The sequence below is a fragment of the Austrofundulus limnaeus genome, unplaced genomic scaffold (assembly GCF_001266775.1).
Source record: "Austrofundulus limnaeus strain Quisiro unplaced genomic scaffold, Austrofundulus_limnaeus-1.0 Scaffold28, whole genome shotgun sequence".
NCBI classification, from domain to species: Eukaryota; Metazoa; Chordata; class Actinopteri; order Cyprinodontiformes; family Rivulidae; genus Austrofundulus; species Austrofundulus limnaeus.
Genome location: NW_013952430.1, coordinates 814,945 through 830,630, shown reverse-complemented (window position 1 = coordinate 830,630; position 15,686 = coordinate 814,945). Strand labels below are relative to the sequence as shown.

Sequence of the window (15,686 nt, the reverse complement as noted above, 5' to 3'; positions counted from 1 at the left end):
TCTGAAGGCAAAAGGGGGTCCAACCCGTTACTAGCGTGGTGTACCTAATAAAGTGGCCGGTGAGTGTATACAGTATATACAACTTGGGTTGTTACCAACATCTGGTGAAAATTTCATGTCATTAGCACCTCTAGTAATATATTTACTGAGAAAAATGTTGACGTGTTCAATACTTATTTTACCCGCTGTACATTTGAAGTCAGCCAGAATCAAGATGGCTGCCACAACCAACTGATCTAAAACAAAAACGTAAACAGTATAACTCAGTTGGTTTTACAGATATTGAGCTAAAATTTGGTGTTCTTGTAGCTGAGATTATTCAACAACACATTATGAGTTCTAACAGATTGTAAAAAATCTTTGTTTAAAATGTTTAGCATTTTTTGGAGTCAAAAATATGTACAATAGGTTGTCTTCAGGCCCAGGCCTCTCTTGAAAAAGAGATGTGTGATCTCAATGGGATTTGCCTGGTTAAACAACAGTAAAATAAAAAATATTCTTTCATCCAGTTGATTTTTCTTGATCCTTAAATGCAGTTCATCTATACATACTTTTATTGAAATGTTTTTGATACCTTAATATTAATTTATTTATTTAATGTGAAGTGGATTTAAGAATCAATAAAAATCAAAAAGTCTTTTAGACCTTTGGAGCCAACCCAGTCAAAATGCATATCACAGGCAACATAGAAATAGTTATAATTAAGTCACTTTTACACCGTTGGGTTGTAGGTTTTTTTTATTCACAACATAAAGTCAAAGTGCTACTTATTGCAGAAAATGTTTGCTTAAACCTAATAGACAGCTGACATCAGCAACACAAAAAGGTTTAAAACTCAGCCAGTTTTCCAGATACTGACTTAAAACTGGATCTAGTTAAACTGCATCTGAGAGTCAATAACAAAACATACTGAGTGTCTGACAATACTGCATGAAATCACACACTTTAATGTTTGTGTCAGTGGATAATATTCAAAGAACACTCAGCCTTTTGTTCAGGAAAGGTTTTACTTTTTTATACCTGTGAGTCATCTGGGACACACATAAAACATGGAAACAACATGTAATTTTTTATCACTTTATTTTCCTAAAAAGATCACTTCATGGTTTTTATTTTTTTTTATTTTTTTAACACAGGATTTTTAAAAGTGTTTGAACTGCAGTGCCTCTCATCACCAGCAGATAGAGTAGTGGGCTTTACTTTGGCCTCTGCCATCCATCCATCCATCCATCCATCCATCCATCCATCCATCCATCCATCCATCCATCCATCCATCCATCCATCCATCCATCCATCCATCCATCCATGACTTTCAAGTGTTGTTTAAAAATTATGTATATATGAATATGAAATATTGTTTTAATCTTGTGCAGTTTATGGATGAGTGAACTGAGACATTTTATAAAGGAGAAATATATTTTGTTTTAATGTCTTTCAACTTTTAAATGGAACACACCCCATTGGTTGTTACTGAAAGAGAAACTGAAACGTTTTGGTTGTCTTTTCCACCTTAGATATGTCTGTAATGTGTTGTCCATCTGTCCTCCCTCCTGGACTGCTCCTTTAGTTTGACCCCCCTGCTGCCCTCAGACGATGCCTCCGGCAGCAGGAGGGTTGAAACATAAACAAAGCACCTTGAAAGTTCCTAGTTTTTTGTCATTAAAAGAGGAAACACTAACTTTAACTGACAACAGATTGTTAGCTTTATCCTCCTCATCGGTGCAGACCCCCCACACACACACACACAATGATCCAGCAGGGGGCAGCACATTGTTTCTTTTAAGAAGTTCTCCTTTGAGTCTTGCTGATGCTGTAATGTCCTCTCCTCCAGTCCCCCTCCTGCCTCATTCTTGGCAGCCGTCCATGAATTTACTGCGAGGGAATGTCATTAATTAGGAAATGGATGTTGTTAACCTTCTAAAGAGGAAAATACAGCTGAATGTCAGCACAGAGATGGTTTAATGTGTGCATGTGGCTTAAATCAGCCTTTGAAGTAACAGTTTCTTCTTTCTAACAATAAACTGGATTAGCTCAGTCAGATGTGTTGAGTGGAGGTTTTATAGGAGAACTTTGGGGCAAAACTGCAGATTGAGCTTGAAATGAGACAATGACATTAATGGTAGGACTGTGGAAGGGGTTTCTTTGTGTGTGTGTGTGTGTGGGGGGGGGGTGTCTCTGTGTTTTTTCAGACACATCCTGGTGAGCCGACAGGAGGCGCAGCTGTAAATCCCTGTTTTCTTTATACACTTTTAGTTTCTCACACATTTGTTTTGGCCTTAAAGGAAGTGGGACTAAAGGTTGAAGAATACCTGATGAAGGGTGTAACTCACCTGGTATCTGTAGTCACCCCCCAACCCCCTCGGATTGTCTCGAGGTTGACAGTTGGGGGCTTTAATTTCATGCTCGGCTGGCTGAGCCCCTCCTGTCCTGTCACTCTTCAAGGCTCAGAGCTGTTTGTGTCTCTGCTGGGAGGACTTGCTTGAGTTGTCTCAGTTTTTCTTGGGTTTTACTAACTGTTGATGAATAAATATTTATTCATTTATGTATCAGAATATTTTCTGTTGTGTCTTTTCTAAAAAAAAAATAAAAAAAACCCAAGCATGTAATGATCAAGTTTTATAATCAGGTGGATTATTTAAAAGATTAAAAAATGCATGTTTGGCTTGGAAGCTTTTTTGGATGCATTTCTTTTTTATTTTTTCACTTCAGTAGAAAAAATAACTTAATATTAGTTTCTTAATTTCTTCATCATCAGTGATTAATTTTTTTAAAACAGGAAAAGAGGGAAAACAAAGATGAAATGTAATTAAAAAGATTGAAATAAAGATTAGATTTACATTAAATATACACCAAGAAAACACAAGGCCACACCCCCGACATCTGTCCACTCACCTGAAAATAAATGGATACAAGAAAACATAGCAACAGAAATACAGTACATATCTATATAATAAAATTAATTATAATATCTCTGTAAAGCATGCATACATATATACATATACCCATACATATATAAATAGATATACATATACAGTATGTATACATTCATGCATACTGAAGATATACAGTATACACACAGACATATACACACTCAGTGACCACTTTTGGATGCATTTCTATTGTTTTTATTTTGTCCTTTTTTATAGAAAAAACAAAACTAAATATAACACAGAACACAATAAATGTTTAAGAACCAACAAACATTACCAGTACTGGGTTGGGTTAGTTTTCTAAAGCGGACATAAATTGGATAAACCAATGTTTCTCAACATATCTTTCATAAACCAGCAGACATATTTAGTCCTTCCCTTTCGTCATATTTTTCAAATTCTGTGCAAAGTCATAATAAATGTCAAATTAAACCATTTTTCAGTGTTTTTAATTAGATTTTTTGTTGATGTGTATTATTTATGATAAAAAAGAACCACAAAATAGTCATAATTCACTACTAAAAATCCACAACCCAATTGGTAAGAAATGAACAAAATCAACACAGTTTGGTTTTGTTGTCAACATTTAGGAGCCATTTGTTCAGTGGATATTGATCAGATGAAATAATCCCTGGACATAAACAGAGTCAGAGGGTAAAACACTGAGATGGCAGGTGGAAAACAGAAAGGTGAAGTTTTTCAGTCTACTCTTAAAGAGGACGAGAGTTGACAGACGTGGAGTCATTTTGGTGGAAAATAATCGACCAGGGTGCGTCAAAGGAAAAATTGTCCCTATGATCATATGAAATAATCTGTGCTGACTGCCGAGATAATCCAGGGTACTGATCATTGAATTAAGTTGTAAAGGTGAGGAATGTTTGTTGTTTTCTAACACAATTTGTTAGGGGTGCACCAATTGTAATTTTCTGGCCAATCACAGAGCTTTAAAAAGTTTGACCTGCCGATTCCAGTTTTGTCCAATATTGATTTTTTTAAATAACCAAAACTGACAACATCACAATACACCTTCAGTGTACCAATCTTATTTTAATGATGAACACTGAACTACATCCTTGAAACAATATAAACTTGTTTTAACTGGACATTAGGTAGAGCTCACAGCAGAAACAAAGGGGAAAGTGGCTGAATTTCAGATCTTTGTGGAAGCAGACGACAAGCTGATCTTTTCCATCGATCTTATCCAAGTATCGGCCGATCTCCCAAAATTAAGGAAATCGGTGCCACCCCTAGTTGGAAGCATAAAATTTCAAATCAAAACACTGAAAAACTGATTATTTTGACAGCTTTACACTTGACTGTGCATGGTGGTAAACAGCCAAGCCTAAAGGAACAACGCTTCCTCCAACAACTAAAATAAATGCAGATTATTCCAGAGAGCTGCTGCCCATCTCAGTCATCTGTAAAAGCTGAGCTTTGACTTAAAACAATGCTACAAAAATATGTAAAAGACACTAAAGGTCTTTTACAAAAAATAAGACATAGTCTTTTATAAAACAATGTCTCTGTTTATCAACAGAGACATTGTTTTATCTTTTCTTTTTTTATTCAATGAATGTTTTTATAAAATCAGTTCAGGGTTGGGTGACTTCGTGAATGTAAAGATGATCGTCCACTTGGGTCTTCAATTAAACAATAATATTTAACAAGATTTTTTATGTGTAATTCTAGTTTGCAGCAGTGTTTCAGTAAAATAAATTTTATCATAATAAAAAGGATTAATGGTAAGATACAGTTTCCTAAAAGTATTATTTAAAGAGAAATATTTGTTACAAGAAATATAACACAGTCCACTGTAACATAGCCAGGTGTGTGATTTAAATCAACAAGAAGAAAAACATTATTTAAACATGTTGGTTAGCTTTTTAAATGCAATATTTGAATAATGGGCTCTGGTATAACTTTTAGATAAATCTAAATAGAAACAAATTGTACCGTTATATAACAACCACAGTAATTAAAGCTGCACCACTGTGAGTTTTCCTCATAAACTGCTGGATTTAATAAACTTTGTGTTTCAGACCCAGGGGTTCTGTTTCACAGTCAGTGATCTTACCCAGACTGCTGCAAGCTATTAAATACAGACCACACAGCTAATAAATACAAATTATATGGCTGTTTTCTTTATGTTACTGATATCAGTGGAGATTCTGACAGTTCTGCTGTAAGCCCAGCTCCTGGACATACATCAAATATTTGATTTGTTTTTCTGTTTTAGTTAATGACATTATTAATTGTTGCATTTTGGTTTTGTTCAAAATAGTTATACGGCCAATTAAGATTCTTAAATAAACTAACATTGTTGTCGGTAGTGACACAACCTTTTCTTTGTGAACACTTGCAGTTTCTCATCGAGCAGCGAGGCTTTGTGGCCGTTAGGAAAATATGTTTTTTCAAGATATTTCCATATTACTGTAGTGTTGTTGTGTGATGTGACCAATAGTTTGATTACAGGTTCTTTCATAGTTAAATGAAGAATGGAAATCACCCGATCCCATTCCTGCAAAACAAGAAGGAAAGATGAAACATGCAGAAACACATTGCCAATCGTCTGTTGCTGGGTCATTGTTGGCAAATTAAACATTTTGTCCTCTTAATGAACCCTCTTTGACAGCCCACTGCAATACCTCAAGTAAATGGAGCACCATTGGGAAGGTGCAGAGGGGGCAATGGCCACCCCTAGGGCTGCACCGATTAGTTGAAATAATCGATGATGTCGATTATGTAAATTTGTCGACGCAGATTTTTAATTATCGATTCGCTGTATTACATAACCACCACGTGAATGTCCATGCAATTCCATTTCGGTACCTAAATGCATCATTGCGACCGTATTGGCTTAAGAGTGGTGAGTTTTCCATGCTTGTCCTGAACGCAGCATCACAAGAGCGTAATGACGTCAGCAGCTGCTGCTTCAGTTCAGTCTGAAGCTTGAAAACAAGCCTCGCAGCTCCTGGAGTAAAATTTACTGAACAGACCGCCTCTGAATTATCTGGTGGATTAATTATCTTGTGAYCACGACGTTCGCTTGCTCAAAGTAAATAAAGTACCACCACTTTTTTTTTATTTCATCCATCATTAAACAGAGAGCGGTGTTAGGTCGAGCAGCGTTCCCCCATCAGACGGTTCCCCCAGCGTCTCAAACAACAGAGGAGCTTCCCGACACACGTCTGACCTAAAGAGCACAAGCAGCCAACAAGTGTTGGACGTGTTCTGGATGTTCAAAACATAGCTTAAATACCTTTTATTTATTTTAACTGCATCCTCTTTTGTTTATTTGATTTAAACTTATTTGCCTTCCATGGACCTCCATCACACATTTTTCTAGCAGGGAAATGACATCAATAGAAACACGTGGAGCTGGATATTAATTTGTGCAATAAGACAAAACAGTCTTGTTGTTTTCAACAGTTTTCACCTTAAAGAAATAAGTTACACAACTGATGTTACAATACAAAGAGTTGGATGTTGTCTTGATATTTGTTATTTTTTATATATTGAGAAATATGTTAAATAAAAAATAATAAATAAATGTTTATAATAGTTTTTCCAGAGTGACTTGAATTTTGCATGATTTAGTTCGTTAGATTGTTAACATCTTGTACTATATTTCTTTTACTTGAATTTTATATGCTTTGGTTGAGATTTTATGTTGATGTTAAGTCTTTTAAGCTTTTTTTGTTAAAGAATTGACTCTAGAGTGCTTATTTTGTGTCCATGAAAAAACTATTACAGAAAATATTACAAAATTAAAGAACTGTTCTTGTTAATTTGATGAAAACATTTTAAATATCCAGTGCACTCACATCAGAATAACTCATAGGTTTGTTGTTAGAATAATCGATTAATCAAAAAAATAATTGTTAGATTAATCGATTAGAAAATAATCGTTTGACACAGCACTAGCCACCCCTTAATATTTAGTGCCCCCTCTCCCCCACTAGTCCCCTTTGGTCAGACAGTTTTATATTCTAGAGTGCCTGGATTAAACATTTCCTTAGCTATTTAGGATTAGTTAAAACTTATGAAGATAAAAACAAAGTTTTTGATCACTTAAAAATATAAATATATACTTATATTCTATTCAACTTCTATTTAAATCTATATACTTTTAAAATAAATCTTAATATAGAGGAGGACAAGCTTCAATAATTTGAGTAGTGGCAGTGTATTTTTCAGTAACTGATGTTTGTAAAAAAAAAATCAAACCCAAACTAAAGTAAACCTACTGTATGTACATCAGAAGCTTCCTAAACGTGTGCGTTGCTGAATTCGTCAAAAAATCTATATAGCATCACAAATCTCTTGAAATGCTGTTGTGGTTTTTGGTTTTGGTGCCACCCCAGGATTTCCAGTCGCTCCCCACTACATTAAAGCATTTCTGAAGGCGCCACTGGTGGATCACTTTTATTTTCGGCATCATTATTAACTGAGGGGCAGCTGTATGGAAAACTATTCTACTCGTCACTAAACAGGTACGACAACAATGAAACATGGAAATGGGACAGTGTTTTGTGTGAAAGCCAACCAAAGTGAAGTCCAACAGACACTGATTGGTATCAAGCATATAGAGTCCAGCTTACAGTGGCTTAGCTGCTTGATTTTAGGCTTAATACTCACTCAGCTGCCCTAATGCACCCCCCACAACACCCCCCAGGCCATCCAGCACATTAGTGCTATTACATTAATACTCTGATGCTCTTAGCTGAGACCAACAAACCCTCCAGGCTCCACGCACCAACTGTTCCTTCTAAAAAGCACCACTGCGCCGCAATTACATGGTCTGGTTACAGAAAAGTCAAGCCTGTGTGTTCAAAGTCACTGGCGGTCGTCAGCCTGACAGCTAGTGAGCTTCATGTTCTGGACAGGGATGGAGACTGTTGGCACCAGCCCATTAAATCATTTTACTGTCATTTATGTACCATCTTCTGCTCATTCCGACAGAAATTTGTCTAAACGTGGGTCATTTTGTGCCACTTTCCACATGAGTGTTGTGTTCGGATGACAGATTTCTACGGGAGGCTCCTCGGCCTGGTTCATTTAGTGCAGGGATTTGAAGGAGATTTAAAATAAAATGAGTGGAAATGTTCTGGGTTTCTGTCAATCAAAGTGTTTGTTGGACTTCTCAACAAGATATGGGCCCATTTTACTTTAATGAGATTGGGGGAAAATACTTATGACCTTTGACCTTCAACAATCATGAACTCTTTGGTTAGCAAAGGTGTAAATAGACTTGTGCTTAGAAGCCTTTTTATTTTAAATCTCTTTAATTATTGCTGGCTACTAGGTCTGCGCGGTATATGCGGTAGACGGTAGAAACGATATCAAGTTGGCCTATGGTAGAAATTTACCCTCTACTGTCATATCGTCATTACGTCATCGCACCTGTGTCAACAGGGCTGCGAGTGCAGAGACAAGTGAGCAGGAGGAGTTCGAAGTAAAACGAAGAAATTCTATCATTTTAAAACACGTATAGAGAGGATAAATGCGCAAAATTTCCCCCTCCCGCTGTAGAAAGGGGGATCATTGGGATCATTCCCCCTCGACTCTTCTGCTGCACGTTGCGCAGAGCAAAGCTTTAACAACTGTAGTTTTTTCACACCCAAGTTGTCGGAGAAAATTTTTTTTTATGTATTGTTACCCACAGAGAAGATAAGAAAAAGATGTGGACATTTGTTCAGTCATAAATCCATTTTGCTAATGGAAAGTCGGCTTCTGCTCTGATAATGAAGATGAGTGCGCAGCAGAGCAGCAGTTGATAAGTTCAACAGGCAGAAGCTCATTGTATAGCAGGCAGATATTAAAACAAAAATGCTGGGTTTGATTATGATTACAGTTTTCTGTAAAAATGCTCTAAAAATTATATTATTTTTACCTTTTATGATAGTTTTCTACCGCGATATATACCGTTACCTTGAAGGGATTCAGTTTATACCTTGATAGGAATTTGAGGTCATACCGCCCAGCCCTACTGGCAACCAGTTAACAAAGTTATCAGGGTTACATGTTTACATTTGTTTTGTGGACCTGGAGAAGGTTTACAACCATGTTCCCCAAGTGTTGGGATCATTCTTATTGCTGCATACTCAGTTAAATCTGAGCCCTTTCCTGGTGCAGGTCGGACTCCATCTGGGCAGCCCCATAGGCAGCAGAAAGCACAGTTTGTGAACCCTCCACAGTGTTTTGAAAGGAATTCAAGGCTGAATAAAAACATAAAGAGATATAAAAATCCCATCACTGATAATGTATAAAGAACTTTATTTGCCGTTTGTGCATAAAACCAGCAGTCCAGGCACATTGGAATTCTTATGCAGAATTCTATGAGTCATAAACATTTCAAATACGAAAAAACATGGAAAGAATAGAGAGCAATAAAATGACAGATTATATTTACACTATAAGGAAAGTAGTGATATCCATATCTTGTCACCTGACAAGTGAAATTAAGTAGTGAAGGGTTATTGATGACGATGATGCACTTTATTTGCAGACTGATGGTTTATACATAAAAACAATAGATATAAAATAGGAAACAAAGACATTACAAAACAAATCTCCTTTTTGAAGACAATCATACCAGTGTTTCCAGAGTTTAGATGTGTAACACATGAACCTGTATTCAGCATTAGTCAGTATTAAAATGACTCCATTATCAGACTCATTGAGTTGACATAAAGGTATAGATACAATTTCTTACAACAGACTTTAATGTACTGACACCAGCAGACACAAACTGTTTACTAGCACTGGTCCATCTGAGCTTCCTTAATAGAACTCTTATGCTGCGTTCACACCGAACGCAATTTCAGCTTCAAAATCGCAGCCAACGCTTCAAGTTGGACGCTTGTGCACTTTGAGGTCAGACGCAGATCAGCTCTTGAAGCGCTGCACGGCAACAGCCTCCCCGCCCCTCCCTCCTCTGTCGGGCTCTGTTTAATGTCGGACGAGGAAGTGGCTTTGCTTTATTTACAGAGAGCAAGAGCATGTCACATTCATCAGATAATTAATTCATAATTAATTCACCAGATAATTCAGAGTAGAGGCTCACAGCTCGCTTTCAGGACTATTTTTGTCCCAAGTCCAGTCTGATGAGCCGCTGCCACGCATTGGTGAGGATATCTCTGTCAGGACACCGACTGCAGGCACTCGATTTCAGCTAAAGAGCTCCTCTCAGTCTGTTTCAGGTTAGTGGACATCATTCAGTAAACTGTCCCGTCGGGAAATATGTCACTACGTCACACAGTGGAGTCTCTCTGATTGGTTGACGCGGCGCGTCGAGCTGCAAAAGTTCAGATTTTCRAACTTCAGCGATTTGCGCCTCAGCGCGTCGAACGCTCAGATCGTTCAAATCGTTCAAATGGCGCTGCTCTAATCGCGCTTGAGGCGCCGCAGCCCTTCCCGACGCTGCTTGAAACGCGTCCACTATAGACTTTGTATGTAAACCTGATGCTCCTGATGCTGAAATCGCGTTTGGTGTGAACGCACCATTAGTCATTATCGCTCCTGCTCAGTAGTTTTATTTTGACTATCAGTATAACTGTGGTGGGGGAAACACTGTTTAATAAACTTGTTTTTTTTAATGGTTTCAGGAGTCTCAGATTCAATTTATCACAAGTAAAAATCTGTTCTTTGTTTCCGTTTGGTTCAATGCTGTTTTTAGGTCCTCGGTGGGCATCGTGGAACCTGGGAGTGTTCATGTGCATCCGCTGTGCTGGAATCCACCGCAACTTGGGGGTCCACATCTCAAGAGTTAAATCTGTCAATCTAGACCAGTGGACACCTGAGCAGATTCAGGTACACACACACGCACGCACAAAGAGAAACATTTAAAATTCTCAGCAGTATCTGACAATGTTAGCATCCTGGGAAAAATACAATATCTGTTAAAATTCAGTTTCTTACTACAATAAACTGATCTCTGTTCTCTACAACTAATAGTTAACATCATGTAAAGTTGGAGCTCTGATGTGTTTCTTTTTTTAATCCTAAAGGTGTTTTTTTAATGACCTGGTGTACTTTGAAGAAATGAGCATCACTCCCCACCTTTCATCCTTAAATTTTAGACTAAGATGATCTTATGTTGAGAACATCTGGAGTTAAAGGTGTTTTGGCCAAACCGTCAAAATTAAGTCTCACTCAGACTATGTGCTGTTAATGACTCTGAGCTACTACCACATCTAGTTTTTTTTCAATTCTTTATTCATTTCATTAAAACAAAACAAATAATTTTATATACAATTTACAATAAAAAGAAAAATATAAAAAGAAAAATGAGAGAAAAATATATATATGTATATTAAAATTACAAATAAAATGAAATGAAAGGCGGCAGAGAGAAGAAAAAAAATCTTATAATATCTGCCCCTTTTTCCCTAAGAATAAGTTCATATAACAACTTTTTGCTCAGTAATTGCAAAACTGAGTTGTAGCCAGGGGTGGTCCTAGGGGCGGGGCCACAGGGGCATTGTCCCCAGCTGAAATCTGATTGGCCCCCTGAATCTATGATTTTGGTACATCTTACCAAAATCAGAGATTTGTGTACAAAGATGTTGAATAAATACTTGGCCCTTCTAATAATATTGTGGCCCCTTGATGGCCCTTTAATCAGAGAAATCCTAGATCCGCCACTGGTTGTAGCCATTTGTGGGTTGGCTAACGTCGACGAGCTGTGGCAGACGTCTTGAACTGAAATAACTCCAAAAAGTATCCAGTTGTAAATGAAGGTTTCATTTCAAGAGATCTTTTGCTAACAGACAACCTTGCTTGACTCCAATAGTCATTGCTACAGTTTGTAGTGGGTGATAATTAGCGATTGCTGTTATTCTACCTTTTAATGTTTATTATTTTCATCACTCAAAGCACGAGAAGAAGAACCAGGAGCCCAAAATAAGCCATGAAATAAAGACATTTACTGGATAAACAATGTTTATATCAGATTGATTTGATGTTTCTAAATCTGTATTTTTTTCTACTGAGTCAAATCAATCTTTATCCCATCATTCTGGTGCGCTGCCACACTCACAGATGCTCGCTCTGTCCCTCAGCTCAGCATTTGGTTTGTGTTCCAGCGTTCCTTCACACACATTGTTGATATGGTCAGGAATATTGATGACCCCAGTAGTAATTAGTTTGTGTTGAGTGTGTTTATGTCACATTGATCACGTTCCACATAATAAATCCAGTGTGCTGCTGTCAAAGTCACAGGAGAACGCCAGTAATGAATTGAATCATCCATGGCTTTAATAGATCCAGTTGTTTGGTGCGTGCACGTGTGTTGGTGTGTTTCTACATGGAAGCGCCTTTACTCATCAGCTGAGTGTGAATAAAAAAGGCTCCCACTCTGAATGTTAAACACTGTTTTCAATGAGTAATTATTCCTGGATGGTTGATTATTCTGACTCCGTTTCTTCTATCATTACCCTCTTTATTCGGCCCCGTCACACACACACACACAGTGTTTTTCCACTGTGGTGTGTGTGTCCATGTGGAGGCGTCGGTGGGCAAAATGAGTTGAATACAAATGCGACGCATGAAAGAAGCTGCTGTTTGTCAGGGCGGCTGCCTCCCCCTGCAATAATGTCACATGTTGTTCTGATGTTCCTCTCGTTTTCTAACCTGTCTTCTCTCCCCGCAGAGCATGGTGGACATGGGCAACAGCCGAGCTCGACAGCTGTACGAAGCCCACCTCCCAGAGAGCTTCAAACGGCCTCAGACAGACCAGTATCCTCCTCCTGCTCTCTTACATTCAAAGTTTTACTTTCAGCGTCTTTTCTTAAAAAAACTTCACTGAACAGATGTTATTGGCCCACTTCCTGTTTTTACTCAGCTGCACATCTGTCACTGCTGCCACATTTCATGTGTAGAAGATCTGCTGCTTTACAAAAAAAAATGAGGCTTTAACAATAAAGTCACATTGTTAAGATTAAAGTTGAATTTGTGTTGCCAGAAAAAAAAGGCAAATGGTGAGGGGAAAATGTAGGAATGACTAAACGGAAGGAAATCAACGTGATAGCTCCTGAACGCAACTCTGTTCTGGTTTTTATTATTATTGAATCCAAGGTTTATGGGTAGCTGTGTAAAATTCTGGGTAAAGTTGCAAATTTTCTATGGGAATTTATGGAAATAAATCAGGAGTTTAAAACAATAAAAGCTTGTCCTAAACAGATATTTTAAATCTAGGTGTGTAAAATGTACTTTTGCATATTTTTGACTAAAACATGTGCCATTCAAAGAGAATGACCACACCCTAAAATATGATCATCCATTAAAATTTCCTGAAAATTTCCCAGAAAATTTCCATTCCTATGCAGTCCTAGTTATGGAGACATTTTTATTGTGTATAAATTAAAACATAATATTTAATTTAAATCAGTCCGAGGTGTGGTTTCTTTAAGTTTTCAAAATAAAAGAAGCAAACATGCACACTGAGTATTAACCTAGAAAAACGATCTCTGAACATCTTAATCTTATGAACATAGCTTACATTACTGTTCTCCAGTAAAATCCATTTTGCAGTGTGTTTGAGACTCTTATTTTGAAGGATTGAAACAAGTTCTGTGAGTGCTCATGGAGCTGGGGGAACCACATTTTGAACTGATTCAAATAAAACGCTGCATGTTATTTTGTAGTTTACCCAATAAAGATGCCCTCATAACCCTCGAGTACAATAATAGTTAAAAACTCTGTGGATGTTTTTGACGATAACATTTCCATTTTAATCTTGTCATTGTGACTTTGATGTCCAAACTAGGAAACATTTTTAAAAATCTTGATTTTTTTTCCCTGATTGACCCCCAGTGTGGTCATAGAGTCAAAGCTGAACATTAGTGAACAGTTTTTTTCAACTTTTCAGATGAAAGTTAAAATATATCCAAGAACCACAAATAAAAGTAAAGATACTGTTTAAATATTTTATGACCTAACACCTGAGAATCTTTATAGATGGCTAAGTCCCGGCTGGATTTACTTTATCTAAGCAGGTGAGACTATGTGGAAACAGACAAATACATGATCAGATGTGAACTATTGTTAATCAGACCTTTTCATCATAGCAATAATTACTTTTAGTACAAAGTAACTGGCTTGTTACAGTGACATCATTGAACACATTCAGGACATTTAAAGCAGTGACTCTGTTCACAACAGGAAAACATGATTCAACACAAGCCAGATGCATATGTTCATTTTTCATCTGAGTGTGAGATGCTGCTCTAATACACTTTGTTGGATCTGGCAGGCGTGCGTGCGTGCGTGCGTGCGTGCGTGCGTGTGTGTGTGTGTGTGTGTGTGTGTGTGTGTGTGTGTGGGTGGTCGTCACTCTTTAGTTTGCAGGAGTCCATTAGTGGTTCTGACAGCAGCAGAGATGGCTGAAAGCTGCAGATAACAGAAGAATCAGTTAGACTGTCTCTATTGTAGCAAGAGGAAGTAAGAAGAGTGATAAGCTCTCTTTAAAAGAAGGCTCCAGATTGATTTTATCCACCAGTTTGCTGAATTTGTTCATAACAAGGAATTTTCATTGTAACTTCATAAATCTATGTTTTCTCTCTTTCTCTGTTTGTTTAGGTGACTTGTGATGTGTTCTTAACTTCGACTAAGAGCAGGAGAACTAATCTGGCTGATAATTTTACATGTTTACACTGAGACCATATTTAAAAACTGATAATTATTTTTTACTTGGTTGTAATATTTGTTCTGATGCACTTACTCTCTTTTCTCTGCTAGCAAAGTTTGGTCATTAATTACTTTCTGTATGTTGATGGTGCTATGAACACATTACACAGTGTACACATCATTTGTTAGGACAAACATTATAAAGTTAAATTTTAGATGCCCACGTCCCAGGGTGGTCAGGGACCCAGCACAAGGTGAGGGGTTGAGTGGGTGGTGCTGTATTGGCTTTGGCGTGAATTGCTAACATGCAAACACATACAGATGTTCATTATCTTACCACAGGCTGTGATTCTGCCCTTGAATGATGTCAGAGGAAACACTAGTTTTGGTCTGTTGAGTTCATTATGAGTTACGGAAGTTGTTACTTTACAAATAAAGTAAAGCAACTGATATTTATTCCATGGATCAGAGTGAGGCCTTAACTTGGACCTTCAGAGCAGTGGAGGTGTTCATCAGGGACAAATATGAGAGGAAGAAGTTCTACAACGAGGTCATGACAGCAGCTTCAGTGAGTATCACCAACATTTAATTATATTCACGTTAAAGCTCCAACAGTGTGTGCACTCAAACATGGACTGGACTTGGTCTACACTGACTGGACTCAAACATGGACTGGACTTGGTCTACACTGACTGGACTCAAACATGGACTGGACTTGGTCTACACTGACTGGACTCAAACTTGGACTGGACTTGGTCTACACTGACTGGACTCAAACATGAACTGGACTTGGTCTACACTGACTGGACTCAAACATGGACTGGACTTGGTCTACATGGACCAGACTTTGTCTACACTGACTGAATTTAAACATGGACTGGACCTGGTCTACACTGACTCAAACATGGACTGAACTTGGTCTACACTGACTCAAACATGGACTGGACTTGGTCTACACTGACTGAACTCAAACATGGACTGGACTTTGTCTACACTGACTGAAATCAAACATGGACTGGACCTGGTCTACCCTAACTGGACTCAAACATGGACTGGACTTTATCTACCCTGACTGGACTCAAACATGGACTGGACTTGGTCTACACTGACTGGACTCAAACATGGTCT

General features: G+C 37.7%; 1 protein-coding gene across 1 annotated transcript in view; it reads left to right on the top strand.

Annotated features, from left to right (window-relative positions):
• The window catches only part of smap1 (small ArfGAP 1), a gene marked incomplete at its 3' end in the record, with an annotated part of 111,771 nt that overhangs the window by 16,399 nt on the left and 79,686 nt on the right, over positions 1–15,686 (top strand). The window contains 3 exon segments of the mRNA XM_014005034.1: positions 10,609–10,742; positions 12,583–12,668; positions 15,054–15,126. Coding sequence (XP_013860488.1) covers positions 10,609–10,742; positions 12,583–12,668; positions 15,054–15,126 — 293 coding nt within the window.